The sequence below is a fragment of the Vulpes vulpes genome, chromosome 2 (assembly GCF_048418805.1).
Source record: "Vulpes vulpes isolate BD-2025 chromosome 2, VulVul3, whole genome shotgun sequence".
NCBI lineage: Eukaryota > Metazoa > Chordata > Mammalia > Carnivora > Canidae > Vulpes > Vulpes vulpes.
This window is the reverse complement of record NC_132781.1, coordinates 146,480,980-146,503,930: the sequence shown is the minus strand read 5'-3', so window position 1 is coordinate 146,503,930 and position 22,951 is coordinate 146,480,980. Positions and strand designations below refer to the sequence as shown.

Sequence of the window (22,951 nt, the reverse complement as noted above, 5' to 3'; positions counted from 1 at the left end):
CATCTCCCTGATCGTGGAGTAGAAGAGTTGAACTATATGGATCTAGCATTAAGAGCAGGGATAGAAAGTATGATCTCACTGCAGTCAAATTATAGTCACATGTCTCTTCCTGGAGATATGCTTCAAAAGAGATCGTGCTTCAAAAGACATTTTGGTGTTTTGTTTGTTTGTTTAAAAATCTTATTTATTTATTCATGAAAGACAGAGAGAGAGAGGCAGAGACCCAGGCAGAGGGAGAAGCAGGCTCCATGCAGGGAGCCCGATGTGGGACTCGATCCCAGAACCGGGATCACGCCCTGAGCCAAAGGCAGACGCTCAACTACTGAGCCACCCAGGAGTCCCTCAGAAGACATTTTGGACACTGGTTTTATCTCTAGGTAGTGGATGTTTAGTGATTTTTATTCTCTGTAACTTTTTGCACTGTCTGAACCTTTTACAATGAGCACATAGGGTTTTACAAAGATAAACAAAAAGCTACTTTCAAAAGAAAAAAGGAGGTCTCTTATTTTTTAATTGAACCTCAGGCTTATTGAATTGGGTTAATTATAACAATGGGGTCAAGGCATAGAGTCATCATTGGGAATTGCATGGGCCCCTTTATTTTGTTTAGTTAGCTAGGACCTTACTTGTTTAGTTATTTTAAATAATATAATGAACATCCATGAGCCCACCACTGAACCCAAACTCTAAAACTTTTACTCATCTATGGGGTACTTCCTCATCTCATTCCCTTGCTTGGGTGGACAAACCTCCATGCCCTCCCCACTGGGTAACCACTGTCCCAAATTTTTTGGTCTTCATTCCTTTGCTAATTAATAAATAAATAAATAAATAAATAAATAAATAAATAAATAAATTGTTATCACATATATCAATTTTGTTAGATAAATTTTGAGTGATACACTGGCTTAATGAGTCAATATGAGACTGAATATGAACAAATGTTGGTAAACTGCTTTATAGGAAACAGAGACAGGGGGTCCTCTTACCCCCAAATGCTCTAAGTATATTCTCAGTCTCTAATTTTGTTTATGCCATCCAGTGCTTTTCACTTGTTGTTTTTAACAAAGAGCACAAAGGAAAAATCGTCTGGAAACCCCTGCCCACGGTGCCCCCCAGTGTGCAGACCTCCACAGCTCCAGCAGCCAGCTCATCTCCTACCTGTGGTCACCTACAAAAGAGGGGTCCTCCCTAAGGGCTCATGGCTCTTTTCTCTCTGCTCTTGGAAGCTGGCACCCGAGAGTTCAAAAGCCAAAAGCGTTTGGGAGCTGGGTTATGGCATAAGGGGGCACAAACAAAGAAGAAGGGATCATTCCTCCCCCCTTGAGCCTAGGGGTCTCAACGTAAAATGCTTACAGAGCCAGATAGAAAACATCAGTGGCTGAAGCACAAGTTGTTGAAGATGCCCTGATGAGTGAGGGGACCTGGAGAGTGCCTGTCCAAGGGGCAACCCTACACAGCTCCAGTCCCTGGATGTCTCCAGGAGATGCAACCCTGGGTTCAAGATCTTTGCCCTTGCCCTCACCCTTCCTGCTCCCTTCTCTCCCAACGTAACTACACCATCCCTAGCCAGAAGCTCTCTGACCTCTGAGCTGTCTCTCCAGGCATTCCTTCAGCGAACATCCTTACCCATTCTTCGGAGCCCAGACTGTAGCTTCCTCATCTCTGCCCACCCTGCAGATGAAAACAGGCCCAGAGGGGAGGATGGGATAGCCTAGCCAGGATACCAGTGGATGGAGCCTTCTGTACCTAGTGTACAGAAAGAAGGCAGCAGGGAGCCCTGATCAGCAGCTGAGAAGCCCAGGGAGCTCCTAGGACTATTTATAAATAAAGGACTATCTTGTCCTTACTCAGACAAGCTAAGTTCATTCTAGTCTCAGGGCTTTTACACTTGCTATTCCAGCTGCTTAGTTATCATCATTCAGATCAACAATCACCTTACAGAGGGGCCTCCTGGGTCCAGCCTACCCAGAGTTGCCCCAGCTCTTCCCCACACACTCTCTAGAACATCACATCGTTTGACTGACACTGCAGCTTTTCATGATCTAATGTTATCTTCCTTGACCATTAATTTACTTGCTACTGGTCTATTTGTAATACCAATTATAACTTCCTGAGAGCAGGGATCCTGTTGGTCAGGCTCAGAGTAGAATTCCCAGTCTCAGTACTTGGCAGAAGATAGGTGTCCAATAAATACTTTTTGAATAAATGAGTGAATGAATAAGTTGGGAACCACATGCATTTAAATGAGAGGACTAAAATATCTTTTTAAAATTGGTTTAGATTAGGGTTTTTAAACTCAGATGCTATAGGAGCAAGACAAGCTACGTAAAGAAGTGAAGTAAACCATTTGCTAAGAAGATAAATGGTAGGGACGCCTGGGTGGCTCAGTGGTTGAGCGTCAGCCTTTGGCTCAGGTTGTGGTCCTGGGGTCCTGGGATTGAGTCCTGCATAAGGCTCCTGGTGGGAGGCCTGCTTCTTCCTTTGCCTATGTCTCTGCCTTTCCTTGTGTGTCTCTCATGAATAAATAAATGAAAATCTTTAAATTAAAAAAAAAAGAGGATAAATGGTAAGTAAAACAGCCCCAGTGTTGGAGCTGCAATAGGGCACCATGGAGGCTACAGCAAATTGTATCTGAATGCCTCACCTAAATAGGGTAACTATCACCCCAGCTCCAGCTGTTTGTGGCCACAGGAAAATGTGAGTCTAATGTTCCCAGATCTTCTGGTTATTCAGGAAAATCCAGAAATCTGATTTTAATATAAAATTTCCAGGTTTCAAAATGCAAGCCACAAATATTGTTTGTTTGTGTGTGTGTGTGTTTGTTTGTTTGTTTGTTTGTTTGTTTTAAAGCAGAACCATCAGGGTAACCCTATAGCAACCTGGACAGGATCTGTAGACCTCCTGTCTGGGATCTGGTTTGCATACACTATCCTAAGATCTCCCCAGGGGGCCTGATTCATCTGTCTTCCCAGCCCCCACCCAAGCCTGGGTACAGGAGGTCACTGAGTGAACCAATTCCTCTCCACCAAGGCTGGAGTCGGCCTCACCCTGGGGTCATTTTCAGGGGGAGCATCATATAACTAAAGGCAAATGAGCTCCCAACACAGAGCCACACAAACAGTCCACGTACCTTAAACCTTTCTGCTGCAGACTTGGAATTCGTGAGGCCTTTTACTGCAAAGGGCACAAAGAATACTGACAGCCGCAAGGGAATCAAGGTGCCCGCCACAGTGAAGACCTGGACAAAGAGAGGTGGAGGTGGTGAGGGTCACATCCCTGTCCTTCCCTCTCCACCCCTTGCGGCCTCCATCCCTGAGTCTGGGAAGCCACAGGGCCAGACCTTGCTGCTTCTGATAGGCTGGTCCATCATTTGGTAGGGACCAAGCCAGTATTCTGGGGAGACTGGAAAGAGTGGGGATGGGGAAGAAGCAGTCATCTTGGCAACTCCATTTCTGTAGGCCTGGCTCCTGCTATAGCTTAGCCACTGGATAGTTCTGCAACTTTGGCCAGGGCCCCTCCTCCAACAAACTGAATTTTCCTGTTGGCTTAACTGCCAAAATCATCAAGCAGGTGCAGGAATAAAGGTGGGGAAACACTGAGAAAGTACACACGAGAAAGTTTGTCTACTGTCAAAGTAGCTTGGAACGATTATTGCTGTTACAATTATATTTAATCTTCCTTGCCTTAGATACTCTAGTCTTCTAATGTTCCAAATCTCCCTGCACTTCAAGCCTAATTCACACCACACTCTCTACTGGAGACTTTTCCTGACTACGACACACCACCTTCGGCACTCAGGATCCCAGAATATGACCTAAAGTACCTTGGAGACTTTCCAGTCCATGCCGCATCTTCACTCCCTCCTTCATCCTTCACTGTGTGAGTGCAGTGTAACCCCAAAGTCCTGTTGAGAGCTTCTCCTACAAAAGCCCCTGCGTCCACCCTCAAGCCTTCACAGGTGCTTTTCTAATGCGTGTCTGGGCCAAGGAGAAGTGCCTGCTGCCTGGAGCACAAACGGACCCTTGGCTGCAGACTCTCAAATGCTCCCCCTCTTGCTTTGCTCTGCCCCAAATCCACCTGGATTCAAACCTCTCCCAAAGCAGCACCCCGACTTTTTTCCTCAGGGAACTGGGATGCTACCCCAAAAAGATAGCTGCTGCTTTTCTGGGCCAGTGTCAGACCACAAAGAGAAAACAAAAGAAGCTCTAGCTTTTTACATAAAGTATATTCCCAGGGCCTCTCTATTTTGGGTTCAGAGAAACTCCTTAGTTTAGGATTTGCAACCTCAAGGCATATATCAGAATCATCAAGTTTTTAACTACACATTTCACCTCCCCTGTGCCCGTAGATGACTTTCTCATTTCTCCCTCCCATGTTTGCTATCCAAGGGATGTCAGTTCTTTCAGGCAGATTGAGGCAGAACAAAGTTTGAGCGTCCTAAAAGTCTGGAAAATCGAAGTCTACATCTATTATCCGTCTGCAAACTTTCAGATCTCTGAGCGGGGAGGTCTAAGAAAAGACACATAAGGAAAGCTCCCTATCAATATGGGGGAGGGGAGAGGGGAACAAAGCATTCCAAGCACTTACTAATGAAACCGTGAGTTTCAGTTGTAAGCATGTGTGGATGAGGAACATCACCGTTGTGGCCACTGTGGGGGCTATGAACATGGAGGCAGTGGTCAGGCTCTGGATGATCCCAGACTTCTCCAATAGTTTCCTTTCCTTCCTTCTGAGGTCTGAGATATTTTTTAAAAAGGGAGGGAGCACTGAAATTAACCAGTTATAAGAGCATTTTCCAAAGAGCACCAAACAACTCCCAGAGCATGAAAGAACCCCCCAAAAGATGAGAGGCTTGGCCCACCATGACATCCTGAGGCTCTGAGCAGAAAAAGAGATTTTCTGTACCTTTAATTATTTTTTCAAATGGTTTCTCCCATGCATACATTTTAATCAGCTTAATGCAGGTGAGAACTTCACTGGTCACACGGATGCGCTGGTCGCTGATCTCAGATAAATGACTGTGTATCTTAACAATCTTTTTGATCAGGAGCACCTGCAGTCAGGATGCAGCAAGAGCTTCTGTTGACAAGGGCAGGAGAGTTCAGCCCAGCCTAAGTAAGGCAACTAGGAGTTTGTCCAAAGGTAAGATCCAGATGTGGGTTAAATACCCAGATTTAATCCTGCCCCATTGGAACCATTGTGACTCTAAGTTCTAGGGTCCTGCTGAAGACTTTCCAACAGAAATGTCTCCATCTTGCCTTAGGGCACCTGCCTCACACATCCTGGGAGTGTTTCTCTCCTATGTCCCAAGCCAGGCTGTGGCTAACTAAACAGAAACATGACTCCTCTGCCTTGTGGAACCCTAAACCCGCCAACAGTTACAATCACCTTTTGATCACAATACTTGTGCTGAGGGAGGAAAACCTTTGATTTCAATCATCCAGAGGAAACATACTCCAAAAGTCACTTCTTGTTTGGCCCAATTTTATTTTACCTGAGTCTTTGTCAGCAAATTTGCTTCCCTTCTCCCATTATACTGTACTTGGCCAAGTGTTAAATGCTATCTGGGCTATTACATTACTACATTCTGGAAGAAGAGAAGGAACGAAACCCTTATATGGAGGATATCTACTAAGGCAAGTCCATGAAGCAGATCTGTGAGATGGACTGTTGCCCATCCTATTCACCTCTTGTTTCTTTGGCCAATGTTGTGGCCAGAGAACAGTTTGATGCAGAAAGTAAAGCTGAAACGTGACCACAATGGAATGAACAGTCAACAGAAGTCAATATTTTCACTCACTAGTACCCCAGATTCCAGGGCTTTGGGGCTTCCAGGGACCATCCAACATCAAATGGGTGGCAAAGAAAGACGTTACCTCCACTGGCAAAATCAGGAGATAGCAAAAAGTGGCGGAGAGCACAGTAGGTCCAAGAATGAAGTAGGAGCTGAGAGTGCAAGAAATCAGCAACGAGCAGATGAGCCAGATCAGGGGACCGTAGTACACCCCTTCAAACAGGTAGTTTATGTCGCTGGTGAAGAAGCTGATGGCCTGTAAGACAGCAAGCCCGAGGGCACAGGTATCACCTCTTCAGATACCTGGAAGGGGCTACACATGCACGGGACCGGAAGGCTTGAGAGCAGGGTGCAAGAGACAAAAACACCAAGTTCACAGCTCTCCTCTTACTCTCTCTGTGTGACCCTGAGCCCATTACTGTGCCACTCTGAGGCTCAGCTTCTCCACCTATGAAGCCGAAATAATTATACCCACTTTATATGGTTGTTGTGAGGATGTCAATGAAATAAAAAGGATCTGCAGAAGCAGACTTTGCTTCATAAAAGTGATATTTTACTATACTCTTGCTATAACTTCTCATACCCAGATTCTCCAGAGAGTTACTTCTAGTCTTCTATCTCATTCTATTCTATTCTATTCATACTACTACTACTACTACTACTACTACTACTACTACTACTATTGGCTGAATTTTGTTTTTAGGCAGGAACTAAGTCTTTTTATCCTTTTTTTTTTTCTATTTTGCTATAGACTCTTCTGTCCACTTCCCTGCTCCCTAACACATATTGCCCAGTTCTGTATCACATAAAAGCTGACATTCCAAATCAACAAATATTTAAGAACCAAAATCATGAATGTCTTCTAGAATGACCTATCTGAATGCCTTAAGAAGTAATTTCCTTTTCACGTTAAATTTATGTCCTTCCAGTTCCCAGGATGTGCTCCAGGTTGAATCTTTACAAAAATGTAAAGTGTATAAGGAAGCATAGCTTGGTACAGCCACTTCAGAAGGGAGTTGAACAGTATCTCTGAAAGTTAACAATTGCGCAAACCCCGTGACTTGGCTATTTCATTTCTCTGTTGAGAAACATTCACAAGTGCTAGAGGAAGCACGCACAAGGACTTTCACTGTAGTTGTGCTTATAGCAGCAAAACCCTGGAAACATTCTAAATGTCCATTCATGGGGAAAGTTTAACCTTCCCAACTTTTAAGCATCCACCTAAGGAGTATTAGATAATACTGGGTCCTGAGGCAAACTGTCAGAGTTCATGTCCCAGACTTGTCATGTACTAGCTGTAGAACCAAGGACACATTACCCAGTCTCTCTGTGCCTCAGTTGCCATAGAAATAAAATGGGAATAATAACACAACCTACCCCATAGCACTGATGTGACAACTAATGAGACAATGCATATAAAACACTTCATTTTGCCACATTGACAATGCTCAAAGGTGGGTGGGGTAAATGTGTAGAGGTGATCAAAAGGTAAAAACGTTTAGTTATAAATAAGTATGGTGACCAGAGTTAATATTGTATTGTATATCTGAAAGTTGCTAAGATAGTAGATTTTAAAGGCTCTTTTTGCGGGGAAAAAAAAATGTAACCATGTAAGGCGATGGATGGTAACTAAACTTCGGTAGTGATTATTTTGCCATGCAGATTAAATCATTACCCTATATACCTTGGACAAATACAACATTATATGTCAGTTATATCTCAGTAAAAATGGAGGGGGAGGAAATGTTATAATTATAAGTAAGCATAGTTGAGAAGGAATGAGGGAGATTTATATGTGTTAATATGGAAGGCTGACATAGTGAAGAGGAAAGAAAAAATTCAAAACAGCACAAATAACAGCATCCTTGATGTAAAAAAATCACCCAGAAAACTGTATCATATACTCTCTATTAGTAAAACAAAGTAGCAGAACATTCTAAAAGGTAGTATCATTTATGTAAAAACACATACTTTTTTTTTACTTTTTTTAATAAAAACTTTGTGTTTTTGTGTAAAAACACAAGATACAATATGCTTTCTACAGAAAACCTACATGTGTACCTGAAAAGTCTAGAAGGACACAAGCGGAATTAATAGTGGTGGTCACCTCTAGGCATATTGGAAGTGACCGGGTCTTGGGAGTCATCTATTCCACCTTTTTTTGTTTCCAAGGTGAATGGGTACAAGTGTTTTTTATTTTGTCTATTTTTTAATTGTTTAAATTTTATTTACATTCAATTAATTAACATATAACATATTATTAATTTCAGAGATAAAATTCAGTGATTTATCAGTTGTGTGTAACGCTCAGTGCTCATTACATCACGTGCCCTCCTCAATGCCCATCACCCAATTATCCCACCTCGCCTCCAGCAACCCTCAGTTTGTTTCCTGTAGTTAAGAGTCTCTTACAATTTGTCTCCCTCTCTGATTTTGTCTTATTATATTTTTAAAATTAATTTTAAAGTAAAACTATGGAAGCAGCTCTCTGGGACTACTCATGTGAGTAGCTACTTCCACCCCCACTTTCAAGTGGGTCATCTTGTCTTATGTTCATGAGGATGTTTGGGGGAAATTGGCCTTGCACACAGCAAGTGCTCAGGGTAGAGGCACACAGGAACCAGGGCAGACCTCAGTGTGGAAATTCTACTTGGCAAGGCAGGTAAGTACACTGATTCAGAGCCTGGACCCTGCAGCCAGACTCTGCTGCTCGCCAATCCTGTGACCTTGTACATGTTTCCTATTCCTTTCTTGCCTCAGTTTCTACCTCTGTGAAGATGGAGACAAAAACTGAAACTACCAAGTAAGAGGGTTGTCAGAGGAGTGACTGTGCTAACAAGGCAAAGACCTGGGGACAATGTCTGGCTTAGTGGAAGTTAGCAATTATGATGATGACTCCTCCTTTTTATGATGATAAACATGGGGAAGGGCTGCCATGGATCTTAACTCCAATCAAATGCAGGATGACAGGGAGCGCCCATGCTCAAGGCCTAAGAGAAGTCAGTAATACAATTTAATACTTCAGAACTGCTGTCCCCTCTCTATGTGTTTTATGTGTAGTAACTCCTATGAGACAACAATCCTATAAGGCTCATTTTATTATTCCACAGCTTCAAAGAGACTGAACAAGTGGCCTCAGGTTACAAGACTAATAAAATGGTGAAGAATAATGGCAACGATGATAACAAATACCTTACGTTTGCTACCAATTGGGTTTAGAGGAAGCATCCGCTTGATGGCAGTGGTTAATTTAGTAGATTTTTTTTTTTAATATCGTCTGTTCTGTGTAATTCAAATGTTGGCATTTTCAGGGACAGAGTGTTGAATCTGAAAGGGTTTGTGTCTTTAAAGGGGGATCGTGTTAGTAGGACAGCCAGATTTGTGTTTGGTGGGGACTGGGGGTGGATGGCAGGGTCATGAAGGAAAGGACATCCATGATGGATGAATGGGATTATAAAGGAGCAGGGGGTGGGGGCAATGTGAGCAACATTGCCAGGAGGTGGAAATGCCTGGTGTGCTTGAGGACTGAAGTTTAGCTTCGCCTGGTGGAAGGGAGGAAGCCAACATAGGGCTGAAGGAGGAGAGATGGGAGGAGGTGAGATTGGACAGTTGTTGATGCCAGATCACAAAGGGTAAAGGGTCAGAGCAGTGTTGTCTTTTCTAAGAATTCAAATGTCTGTTTCAATATAAAAGTAATTCATGCTCCTCAAGGCAACTGGTAAGCAATAGAAAAATAGGGAACATAAAATTAAATATACTAAATTCCAATACCCCCAAGGTTGTGGGTCATAAGTTGGAGCATATTTTTCCACTCTCTGTCGACATTTGGATATTTGTGTTTTGTTGTAGGAGAAGCAAGAGCAGGGAACTGATATACCAATAACAATAACCAGGCAGCTCTAAGTACTCCTCTTTGCAGGTAAGAATTAACACTCAAAGAGGTGATCTGCAGTTGCTTTTCCCTTGATTTCCCTGAGCTAGCCTATCCTTCCTTACCTTCCTCCCCAGGCTGGCTGAGGGGATGCACTTCCTAAGGTGCTTCTCTGATGGTTTGTGTCTTTATGTTCATTGCTATATCCCCAGGGCCTAGCACAGGGTCTGGTCCAGAATAGGCATCAGTAACTATGTGTTGAATGAATGAATAAATTTTGTCGAAAGCCTCTGAATGCAAGCGGCATCTCCCTGGGTTAGTGTTGACCTGTTCTTGTGCCCTACAGGCAATTCTTGATGATTATCAACACTCATCCTAGGAACTGTTTCCTTCCTCTCTTAACTCCCTTTCTTCCTTCCCTTGGCCCCTAAGTCAGGGATGTCTGGAGGAAGTCTAAGCAAGTATGGCCTCCCGTAAGATGCCAGGCACTTACCTCTCCAGTGGTGATGTGTGTTAGAGACTTGAATTGTATTAGCTTCTCAAAAGCAAAGGAGAAAACAGCAGAACGAAACCTGACACCTGTGCGCTGGCTTAAGACCCAGCAGGAGCACAGACTCAGTGACTTCAGGCACTCTATGAAAAAGAGGGCAAAGCAGAGTCCCACCCCATAGGCAATATTCCCTGACTGCTCTTCAGAATATTCCAGGATCTTTGGTATAAACAGCATCTAGAAGGAAACAGGAGTTTTGATTATTCAGTGCTCCAGTTTTCTTCTGGAGAGACTTTCATCTGTCCCCTTGCATGCAGTTTAGGCTGGATGGTCAAAGTGCCCTACACTCTACTGGCTAACTGGTGAGCATGTGACCCCAGCTGGGATAATGAGACTTACTCTCTGAAATCAGAATCTTAGGCTGACAGGGTGCCTGGGTGGCTCAGTCAGTTAAGCATCTGCCTTTGGATCAGGTCATGATCCCAGGGTCTCGGGATCCAGCCCCATATCAGACACTGTACTCAGCCAAAAGTCTGTTTCTCCCTCTCCCTCTGCCCCTCCCCCTTCTCATGTGTTTTCTCTCTCTGTCTCAAAGAGAAAGAAGGAAAGGAAGGAAGGAAGGAAGGAAGGAAGGAAGGAAGGAAGGAAGGAAGGAAAAGGAAGGAAGGAAGGAAGGAAGAAAGAAAGAAAGAAAGAAAGAAAGAAAGAAAGAAAGAAAGAAAGAAAGAAAGAAAGGAAGAAAGAAAGAAAGAAAAAAGGAAGGAAATTAAAACCAAAAAAAAAAAAAAAAGAACCTTAGTCTGAGGACCTAGAAGATGGGAAATAAAGTTGATTCATCTCAATCATGGTACATGGAAGCCACTAGTTTCTGCCTTCTACACTCCCATAGCTGTCCAGCCATTTCTCAAAGCAGCAGGCTTGTACTGAGCCAGGCTATGTTCTAGGTGCTTTATATATCTATCTCATTTAAGTTCACGCTGAGAGGTAGGTAATGTTATGCGATCCATTTTGATCATGAGGGTTTCCAGGAGGTCCATCATAAAGAGTGTGATGGGGTTCCCTGAAGAAACTAAGGCACAGAGATGCTAAACAAATTGCCCAAAGTCATCCAGAAGTTAAGGGCCACGGCTTGAACTGAAGCAATGGCTGCAGCACTCACACTCTTAACTACTACTAGCTCTACTACCTCCAAATGTTGTCTTCTGTGTAGCAACTGAGACAAGTAATTCCCAACTCCAGGTATGCACTTGAACGTACTAATCTCTAAAGCCTGGAGCCCCCCAAACCTCACGAAGCCAGCCACTTACTGGCCCTAGCACACTCATGACAGAGAAGAGGCAACCCAGAAATATATCAAAAAGAGCTCTTGTTCTTTGAAATCTCATCATCACTCGAAGCACTGAAGCTTTTTCAATCCCGTGCCTTGAGACTTCTTCTTCCCAAAGGAGGCAGAGCCTTCAAAAGAGGAAAATTGAGCCAAGTGAAATCTCTTTGCATAGAGTATTTCAAGTAAATCCCAGATATATCATTTCATTTACAAATGCTTCCGTATGTATCTCTTTCAGATAAGGCCTTTTAAAAAACTACAGTGAAAAAAAAAATAAATAAATAAAAAATAAAAAACTACAGTGACATACAACGGTTATCAATTAATTGCTATTAATTATTAATAACTAGTAATCATATATTAATATAATATAACACATTGATTATATATTAATAAAATTCCTTGATGGCAATTAATACCTGGTCTATATTCAAATTTCTCTAATTATGTCAAAAACATGTTTTTATAATCAGTTGGCCAAACTCAAAATCCAAATGAGGTCCATATATTGCATTTCAGTGATGAATCTGATAGGCTTCTTGCATCTCTTTTTAAACTGTAACAGCTTCTCTTTCTCTGCATTTTCTGCTGTTTGTTTGGTGAAGAAACTGGGTCATTTATTCCATAGAATTCCCCATATTCTGGATTTGACTGATTGCATCCTAGTGCTGTTGTCTAACACAACCTTTTGTGCCTTATATTTTCTATTAAACTCCTAGCTAGATCTAGAGGTGTAATGAAATTCAGAATTCAGGTCACTGGCAAAAATATTTAATAGGTGATATAGTATACTTCTTTTGCAATGTGTGGTGTTCCTCTATTAGTAATGTTCAGGGTGTCAGTGGGTTAAGATGTATTAGCCTGACTCATTCACTGCCATTCATTCATCATCATTGATGACCATTAATCCGCTTCCATTAGAGTTGGTAAAACAGTGATTTCTAATTCTAACACTCCTGCTGTACTTAACAGTTTGAATTTTTCTATAAAAAAAATAATAATTTTCAGGGCACCTGGTAGCTCAGTCAGTTAAGCATCTGACTCCTGATCTCAGCTCAGGTCTTGATCCCAGGGTTGTGAATTCAAGCCCTGTGCTAGGCTCCACGCTAGGTTAGGCTCAATGCCTACTTTTATTTTTTTATTTTTTAAAGATTTTATTTATTTATTCATGATAGGCATAGAGAGAGAGGCAGAGACACAGGCAGAGGGAGAAGCAGGCCCCATGCCGGGAGCCCAACGCAGGACCCGATTCTGGGACTCCAGGATCGCGCCCTGGGCCGAAGGCAGGTGCTAAACTACTGAGCCACCCAGGGTTCCCCTCAATGCCTACTTTTAAAAAATAAATAAAAAAGATAACTTTCCCTCATCAACTATTTTGTTACCCTGAATAATGTCACCCTTTCTTTTATGCACAAATTAAGATTCATAAAACCTAAAACTCTGACCTCCAGAAAGTTCCTACATTTATTTCAAAGTCCCCAAAGAGTGCCCCCAATGTTGGATCACTTAATTAAAAGTGTCCCCTTATTTTGCCAATTCGAGCTAAAGATGCCTAGGCTGTTCATGTTTTATCCGCAAAACGGACACTGAAAACATTTCTTTGAGGAAAAAAATGGGAAAAAAGCATCAAAGAAGTTATCATGGCAGCAATTAAGAATTTTGTCAACTCTCTTATCCTTCTTTTTTATTTTATATTATGTTTGATGCAGGAGCAGGTAACTGAAAATTATCATTGTGGCACTTCTGGCTTCCAGGGCCTTAATCTGGCTCTGGATGCTTCCTGCACACCCATGATCCAATCTGTCAGCTGCAATCACCATGTTGGCATCTGCCCTTTTACTTCCTGGCTCCTGCTCCACAATGTTTGGTTCCACTGTCTGGAAAGCAATTACCACTGTCCATGATGAGAACACCAAGGACTAAACCAAGGGACTCCAGGACTCCCTGAAGCTTCCACTCCTTATGGAGCAGGAGCACGGTGGGCCACTGTTTGTGCCCAGGGCCCAAGAGCAGCTCTGCTTGTGCATGTTCTCAAATGGCTCTGTCAGCTTCTGGTTCTCATCTTCTGCTGCCAAGTCTCTCATGGCAGCCAGTTCTAGCCCTTTCTGCTCTTTACTCCTGCAGCCGTGGACATTCATGCCCAGCTTAAAGTCAGAAAGGAACAAACACCACAATAATTTTCCTGTCCTACATTCCCTAACCTGACATCAAAACCCCAGGCTGTCTCTTCCTTCTTGAGTTATAAAACAACTGCCCCATCCCATACTCATCAGTGTGGGCCAGATAACTTGCGGGGATGGAGGAGGGGGTGGTCTGGGCCTTAGGTCAATAAAGCAGAAATGTCCCCATGACACCTGTATGTGTTAGAGGATTGTATTGCTTATGGGTAATATTACTCGGGCCAAACTTTGGGGCCATCTCTCTTTGTTCCAGCTCTATCTCCACATATGGCCCAATACACAGAGACAAAAAGCTCTAGGGTTGGTTCAACTTTGACTAAGTAAGTTCAAGTGTCCTGTAGCCTACCCTCAGCTCTCCTAGCAACCATATCAATTTCTGGCCATGATTACCAGATTCAAAAGACTTGCCTTCACACTTTGCCTCCTCTGTTCATTAGCTATAGAACTCTGGGAACTACATTTTACTTCTCTCAGTCCTCAGTCTCTTCACGTGTAAAGCAGGGGAAAAGCATGTGCCCTATTTCCTTGTGATGGTCAAAGGAGGTGACGGATGGGGAAATGCTCTGTGACTATAGACCAAAATGAAAACTACGGAGAATTATGATAGTCATACTGAAGATGATGGTGCTGATAATGGTGATTCTGCTGCTGGGCTGATGACAGTGGTAGTGAGGAAGACGGCTGGCGCTTGTCAACAAATCATCAGGGAAGTAACAGCAGTTTTTCTGAAGAGCTAGGGAAGATGTACCCCAGAATTCTGCTTGCTCAATGGGGAACACAGAGAAAGAAGCCTTCTAAAGGGATGAACACACAGATCATTGTTTTTTGTTTTTCTTTTTTCAAATCCGAATGTGGTGTGATGGTAAAAGTATTGATAGACAGACATACTGAGCTATAGAATAAAAATGGCAGAATTGGGACGACTGGTTAGCTCGGTGGTTGAACATCTGCCTTTGGCTCAGGTCGTGATCCCAGGGTCCTGGATCTAGTCTCACATGGGGCTCCCTACAGGGAAGCTGCTTCTCCCTCTGCCTGTGTCTCTGCCTCTCTGTGTGTGACTCTCATGAATAAATAAATACAATCTTTTTAAAAATGGCAGGATCAGTGCACTCTAATAGACATAAATCAGGAAACCCTGTACTCACAATGGTCAGAGAAGAACAACCAAACACCTAACTGGTGCCTATTATGCACCAGGCATTTTCCCATGTGCTTTAAACTGAATTTATCCTCTCCTTTGATTCTTAAAACAATCCTGTGAAAGACCATGAGATCAATTTTATGGTCCATTATTTTAGACATAAGGACACAGGGTCTCTGTAAGGGTAAAGTGATTTGTCTGACATCATAGCTACTAGGCAGTGAGATTCTGATCAATATCTGGCAGAGGTAGGTGCTCCCTGAAAACATTTTTTTTTCCTTTTACTGAATAGTTCTGAGAAACAGTGAGTCAAAATTGAACCAGTTTCTGTTTTCTCAGTGCCCTAAGTCCACTAATTTGCTTTGTAAACAAATCTGAGACCTGGCAATAGTACGCCACATTTCACAAACTTCCTTAACCAATGAATGCTCTTTTCAGGAAACGTCTTATGGGACTACCATTTTCTGGAAGACTTTTGGAAAATGCCATTCTCTACCTGGCATCTCATGAAGTAGCTAGAGGTAGGAACATGAATATAAGACATTTGAAATCACTCATTCATTTTACCCCCATTTAATCCCTGTGAGGAAACTTAATCACACAACTAGTTAGTGATGACTTAGGTAGATCTGATTAAAGACATGAATTCTTGCTCCAGACAAAAGTCTCTAGCCTAATATATAAAATATGTGTGCCATTTCAGGATGTTCATGAACTACAGTGAGGCTTCTTGGTACCAAAGAAGAGCCAATACTCTTTGTCTAAAGACGGGCGCTGCTTGCTACTCTTCAGCATCTCTGGTCACCTATCCTGCAAGACATGGCCTTTAACCAATCTGGTGGCTTACCCGATATGACTTTACCTTTTAGCATTTTTGTCTGAGGCATCATGTACTGACAGCTGGGGGATGGTGTTCTCATTCAAGCGCCTCCGTACACCCTGGATCATGAAGGGGGTGAGCCATGACATCGTGAGATAGGAGAACAGCCCAGCATCATCCATGGGCTGTGGGGCAGGAAACCTAGCAGAGAAGTCACAGGTCATGTAGTTGTCATTATTTTTTTTAAAGATTTTGTTTATTTATTTGAGAGAGAGAGCATGTAAGAGAGAAAGCACCAGTGAGGGTAGGGAAAGAGGGAGAGAGAGAAGCAGACGCCTCACTGAGCGTACAGCCCAAGGATGTGGGGCTTAATCCCAGAACACCAGGATCATGACCTGAGCTGAAGGCAGATGCTTCACCGACTGAGCCACCCAGGTGCCCCTGTATATATTTTTGTATTATATGTATATATGCATTTATGTTTTTATATATACAAATTTATATCTGTACATATGGATACATTGATATCAAATTATTAATAGTGATTGACAAAGGGATTAGAATTGGTAAAGTACAGGAAAAGAGATTCTCACTCTTTCATTTTTTCTATATTTTGCTTATGTAATTTTTACAAAAACAGTAAGAATGGAATTAAAAGGAAATAAGGATGATAAGATCATATCCCTGGAAATGATTCACAAACATGAAATAATAACTGGATGGAGATGTTGTTGGCATTGTGTATAATATCTACTTTTTTTTCAAAGCTGCCTTTAATGCTATCTGTTTCAATCTGAAGAAAATTCAGTTAAAAAGGAGACTTGGGGAGAAAGATGAGAAGACAAAAATGCCAAACGCACAGCATGTTTTTGTTTTGTTTTGGACAATGGGCTCTTCTTCATTCATACCCCTTCCCCGCCCCACTGCCCGCACACTGCCCCCGCAGCTGTGCATTTTGGACAGGGTTGGAGAGAGAAGGAACTGAAGGAAGGGTGGGGATTGGTACCAGGTATTGCCAGATATGTGAAACCATGAGTGATTGCAGAGAAAGGGCAAGAATCTTTGAGCAGGTACCGCTACGCTGAAGGCTGGACAGAAGCAGAATGTTTCTCTAGATGAGGCTGCCTAGGAGCACTAAGTACCCAGGTTCTTATTCTCTATGGAGATGAGGACAATCTAGTGGGAACAATGTGATGGAAGCTCAAGTTTTTTTAAAAATAAGAAAACAACTGCAGGCCATTGATAGATAAAATCTTAGCAAACATGTGAGAGAAAAGAGAGGATTGTAAATAGAAAATAGAGTCCTGGAGCTCCTGGGTGGCTCAGTGGTTGAACGTCTGCCTTTGGCTCTGGCTGTGATCCCAGGGTTCAGGATCTAGTCACACATCGGGCTCCCCAATGCTTCTCCCTCTGCCTATGTCTCTGCTTCTCTTTCTTTGTGTTTCTTATGAATAAATAAATAAAATCTTTAAAACAAAACAAAACAATAAACAATGGAGTCCTGGTGACAAAACACTAAAGAATCAGCCTAGAAGAATGTTAAGGTCTTGTCCATACACAATGAATAAATGAATATGTACATGATTCTGTGCAGGACCCTGAGAGCAAGGTTTTATAAGTCAGACATTTGGGGATGGTTATTTTCAGCTATGTATACTGGAAAAGGATACATTGAATTTCCTTAAAGTTTAAGGGTCACACCATTGGGCAATTGACCCTTTCAACAGCTCCCCATTTCTCTTAGAATAAAGACTAACATACTTAATGTGCCCTGTGGAGACTTGTGGCCCTCTGCAGTCTTGTCTCATGCCATGCCCATTATCACACATGACTCCAGTGACACTGGCCTCTGCCATTCCTGAACATGTCATGTTGTGTTCTTCCCACCTCAAGGCCGGGTCTTTGCACATGCTATTCCCTCTGCCCAGGTCATTCTTCCTTTACTTTAGCCTACTAAAGTCTTGTTTATCCTCCAGGGCCCAGCTTACATACCAAGAACCTACCAGTTGTCACTGTTTCACTGTCTCTTTGCACCCCCACGCTTTTTCATAATACATCTTCAAGCTGCTTGTAACCATGTTTGTTTAGGAGTTTACTTGCTTATTGTCGTTCTCCCCAGTGTGTGGTCTATGATGAGCAAGGATCACATCTGTCTTGCTTACCACTGTTCCCCTGAGGTCTATCTAGCACAGTGCCTGGCATATGTAGGTGCTCAATGAACCCTTGTTGGATGAATGGATGGATGAATGAAGGAAGGAATGAATGAACAAGGGAGTGAATGAGCTGACTCTGCCTCCCTGATGTCCTTGGGCTGCTCTGGAGGTATGTGACTGTAGTGGGTGACATGACTGTGTGGAGACATGTGGATACATCTTTGAGAGGGATCTAGGTGTTCAGGACTGAGGAACATTGCCTTAATGGGTGCTGCCCCTCAGAACTCCCCATCAGAACTCACTTTGGCTTGGGACGGAAGGGAATCATGGTTCTCCAGGCAGCATTGTATTTCTCCCAAGGGAGGACTGTCGCTGGTGCTTCAGGCTTCTTCACCTGCCGGCTCCACGAGCCATCTCCTACAGTGTAAGTATTCTTGGGAAAGAAAAAATGAAAGAGCATCAGTTTCCCGACCTCATAAATACTATCTTGGAGGGTTAGACCAGCCACCCAAGGACAATGGATCTTCCCACATCAAGCTTTATATATCCTGATTTCCTAGAGTCAGACAGAAAAAGACAAGCATTGTATGAGCTCACTTATATGTGGAACCTAAACACAATGACAACAGTAACGAAGTACTCAGGGAACAGATTAGTGGTTGCCAGATGTGGGGGTGGGGAGTGGGTGAAATGGGCAAAGGAGGTCAAAAGGTACAGATTTCCAGTTATGAAATAAGTGTCATGGGGCTGTAATTAATGCACAGCATGGCAACTATAGTTAATAACACTGTGTTGTAGGCTTGAAAACTGCTAAGAGTTTATCTTAAAATTTCCCATCACAAGAAAAAGACTTATAACTATAAGAGGTGATGGATGTTATGTTGTAGTAACTCTTTCACACTTTACACAAATATTGAATCATTATGTGGTACACCTGAAACTAACATGTTTTATGTCAATTATATCTCAATTAAAAAATAAACAAAAGAAAGGTTGCGGGGTAGGGAATAAGCAGTGGGCCAAGAGTCAGAACAACTGGGGCCCAGCCTTGGTTCTGCCTATGTTCACTGGGTGACTCTGGGCAAGCCACTCCACCTCCCCGGGTTCTTATCTATGATACACACTGTAGACAAGAATAAAGGGAGCTAGAGTTAGTCACCCACAGAATGAAAGACCAAGTCACCCTCTGAAGGTAAACCTACTAAAAAGAAATCAATAAGTAAGAAAGTAACCCCCAAACATCACATGCAACCCTTTTAGTAAAGCGGGAAACAACTAAAATTTTTAAAAATATTATCTCTAGAACTTCATATAGAATAAATAATACTACCTTAAAAGCATAGTAAGGGATTGATAAGAAAAGATTCAGGAAAGTGGTTACTTCAGGTAGGGAAGTTAGGGAGTGAATTGAGGGGAGGGCCAATAGCAAGGTTCAAGTTGTTAAGTTGGTGATGGGTTTAGAGGTGTTTATTGTACTATTATAAGTGCATACATAGATAAATAAGTAATAGAAAATTGATAGATGATAGACCGACTGTGAAGACGTGTCATGACAGGGCATATGATACATCTAATTGTAGAAGCCCGGGATCCATTAAAAGAAATCAAGGTTGAATAATATGACACAAAATTTTCTGATCTAATTTGTAACCATTGAGAATACCCTGTCAATTTAGCTTCCTGGTATTTTGATGCAAAGGTGACCAACTTACGTAGCTAAGCCCTGAAACCATGTCATTGCTCATGTCCATGCCGAGATTCACGAGACCACCAGAAGATCTGGGGACCCAGTGCACCCTCTTCTTGGTCATTTTCAGCTGTCTTGCCAATCCTCCGTTTCCAAGAATCAGAGAATCTGAAAAGGCAGCAGTTTAGAGCAGCTTAGATTCAACCCTGAGCAGTCAGGAGAGAGGGATATTCTCCTGCAAGGAGTGTGCTGGGGTCATACAGAAGGCTAGGCCATGTCTAGGCTCCTGCTCTTCCCTCTGCTTGGAATGGGCTTGGCTCCCTCTTTTTAAATATTTACTCAGGCCTCTGATCAAGTTCACTTGGGGGAAAACATCTCTAATCACCCAATGTCATCCCTATAACTTGGGCTAGGCCTGCTCATGAAATCATGCGTCTTCTCTCATCCCAGTTTGTAATTATATATTCATGTGAATCATTATTTGTTTAGAGTTCATTTCCTGCTCTAAATAGAGAGCCTCACAAGGAAAGGACATGTCTGTTTTGCTCACTATTGAATCGTTGGAGCTGGGGACAGTCCTAGGAGGATAGGAGGTGCTCAATAAATAAATGATAAATGAATGGATAAATACATGAAAGAAATTCAGTTTTGCCATTCTCTTAGTTTTCACAGACTCAGAGAGTAGAGCTGGACACAATTTAGGAAATCTAAAGAACCCAAGGTATTTTAAAAATATATTAAAATGCTTTTCATTTTTGCCTCTTTGAATGTGACTCATGCCCAGAGCATCTGTGTCCCTGAGTCGGGAAAGGGGACAGTAATTAGGGATATTTCTGAAGGAATGGAAAAAGAGTGTACAACAGGACCAGCACCATGGAGTATGACCTGTGCCTCCCAGAGCCTTGAATGCAGAAAGGCCCTGGCTTGATTAAAAGCCTGCTATCACCATCTTGAAATTATTAATAATTTTGAACAAGGAGCCCACATTTTCATTTTGCACCAGGCCCCGCAAATTATGTGGTCAGTCCTGGTGTTCAGATACGGCTCTTAAGGTTCAAATATTGGATTGCACTTCAAGCAAATAAACTTGCAGACGAACCAGTCTTGGGAGAAGATTCTCCAGATGACTTCATCCCATTCCTTTCCATCCCACTTCCTTTCAGCAAATCACAATCACAGGTGGTGGACTCCGTTTCTGAAATTCTGGTATAGAGAATGCAAGCCATGGCATCAGGCTGCGAGCCTTACCAGCCACATGATGGTCGAAGTGAAAACGAAATAAGTCAGAGAAAGACAAATACTATATGATTTCACTCATATGTGGAATTTAAGAAACAAAACAGATCAACTTAGGGGAAGGGAAGGAAAAATAAAATAAAATGAAAACAGAAGGAGGCAAATGGTAAGAGACTCTTAATTCTAGGAAACAAAACAGTGTCGCTGGGAGGGGGGAAGGGAGGGGATAACTGGGTGATGGGCATTAAGGAGGGCACTTGATGTGATGAGCACTGGGTGTTATATGCAACTGATGAGTCATGGAATATACAGTATACGTTAATTAAATTGAATTTGAATAAAAATTTTTCTTTAAAAAAAGTGAATCTTTCAGGGATGCAGAAAAGAAGAAAGAGAGAGAATGTTACATACTATTTGTTTAAGACTCTGGGAAGAAACCAGGTTGTTGGCTGCCAGGAACTAGTGTAGGACAGACACAATAGAGTAAAACTGGCATGACTCAATGGAAGTCCCTAGGGCTAGGACCATAGCGTACTGCAGGACAGTTTATTCACTACACAAAGGTTCCCAGCAGAGGTAATGGCAGGGGCAGAAAGTGGAGATCAACAAATTCTAGATTACAAACTGTGTGTACCTGGCAAGCGGTTCCATCTCCTGTGTGCTGGCAGATGTCTAACTAACCTACTAATGCATTTGGTGACTGAGTGTAGTTCCAACATGAAGGCTGCTTGACATTTTGCTTTACTTTAATAAATAAGAGGAAAATGAGACATCAAAGATGTATGTTGGTTGGATCTTCACTCATTTGTTAATGACCTCAATAGTTTGCAAATACTGAAACAATACTTCCTCATTCCCTTGTGCTCTTCACAATGTAAGGGCTTCAGGCACCACGTGCTTATAGGTTTAACCTGCATTATTAGCATTTCCTGAATTTATTTCTTCTGCCTAGACAATCAACAAAATAATAATTTTAAAAAAGCCCCAGCTAATAAGCCTTTTTATTTCTTAAAAGATTTTATTCATTTATTCATGAGAGACACAGAGAGAGAGAGGCAGAGACATAGGCAGAGGGAGAAGCAGGCTCCATGCAGGGAGCCCGATGTGGGACTCGATCCCAAAACCCCAGGATCACCCCCTGAGCCGAAGGCAGATGCTTAACCGCTGAGCCACCCAGGCGTGTCTTATAAGTCTTTTAAATTTTTTTTCTTTTTTTTTCTTTGCGGTGTAAATATTCCCACCATGGCTGATTTTAAGCTACCAACATGACCACTGAATATGAAGTTGGGAAGAGAGACATAGTGCTATATCATTCTGTAGTAGTTCCACCATATAGATGCAATAGATATAAGTAGTTTCAAAACATAAATAATTGTAACATGCAGTAAATAATTAAAGTGATATATTTTGAAGATTACCTTCATCTTTGATATATTTAATGGCAAGTTTATATAATTTAATTTTAATAATGTTTGCGTCGAACAACTGGGCTCTCAGAATTCTTGAAACATGACAGTTCATTCTCCTGAACCAGTAGAAACAGGCTCCAGCAGACCAATGCAGATCCACCTGGAAACAGTGTCTTCCAAATCCTTCTCCCACCAGGGACATCTTTTTCCAATTCACCCCTAAGTTAATGCTGGCTGGGTCTGTGGGTTAGATTTCCTGGCTCCCTTGATGCAGAGGGGAACAAGAAATAGGTCAAAACTCTGCTGAGGGGGCTTAATGGACTAACCACACTGCAAATAAATGAGAACCATGGAAAGGTCTTGAGAGCAGAGTATGGGGCCCGCAGAGGCCTGCAACACCACCAGGCCACAGGCAAGCAGAAATGCATTACGTGAAGGCCTATACCAGACCCTCCAAGGACAGCAGCGCTGGCAGTGACCAGGCACACAAAAGACATCGTTTGGGAAAGCTAAGGAGCAGAGGACACTGTGCCCGGGACCTTGACTCTTCCTCTGCCACTGGCAGCTCTGAGACTGATCCTTTACTGAGGGTAACTTAAAGGAATGATTTAGATGACTAGATTTTTTTTTAAAGATTTTATCTATTTATTCATGAGAGACACAGAGAGAGAGGCAGAGATGTCGGCAGAGGGAGAAGCAGGCTTCCTGTGGGGAGCCCAATGTGGGACTCGATCCCAGGACCCTGGGGACGCAACTGGAGCCAAAAGCAGACACTCAACCACTGAGCCACACAGGCATCCCCTAGATGACTGGATTATACAGAGTTTTAAATGATTATAC

At 42.5% G+C, this 22,951-nt stretch overlaps 1 protein-coding gene across 2 annotated transcripts in view; it reads right to left on the bottom strand.

Moving 5' to 3' along the window:
* ABCC11 (ATP binding cassette subfamily C member 11) overlaps positions 1 to 22,951 on the bottom strand; it is a 71,696-nt gene that overhangs the window by 40,428 nt on the left and 8,317 nt on the right. The window contains exons 2-10 of one of the 2 annotated variants that reach the window (XM_072750280.1): positions 19,492 to 19,634; positions 18,082 to 18,212; positions 15,669 to 15,827; positions 11,466 to 11,613; positions 10,162 to 10,395; positions 5,880 to 6,053; positions 4,909 to 5,056; positions 4,591 to 4,739; positions 3,134 to 3,241 (exon numbers count right to left, since the gene is read on the bottom strand). In XM_072750280.1, coding sequence (XP_072606381.1) covers positions 3,134 to 3,241; positions 4,591 to 4,739; positions 4,909 to 5,056; positions 5,880 to 6,053; positions 10,162 to 10,395; positions 11,466 to 11,613; positions 15,669 to 15,827; positions 18,082 to 18,212; positions 19,492 to 19,590 — 1,350 coding nt within the window. In that variant the 5' untranslated portion in view covers positions 19,591 to 19,634. Of the gene's footprint in view, positions 1 to 3,133; positions 3,242 to 4,590; positions 4,740 to 4,908; positions 5,057 to 5,879; positions 6,054 to 10,161; positions 10,396 to 11,465; positions 11,614 to 15,668; positions 15,828 to 18,081; positions 18,213 to 19,491; positions 19,776 to 22,951 lie in introns of those variants that run through there. The other variant, XM_026014517.2, reaches the window with a different exon arrangement.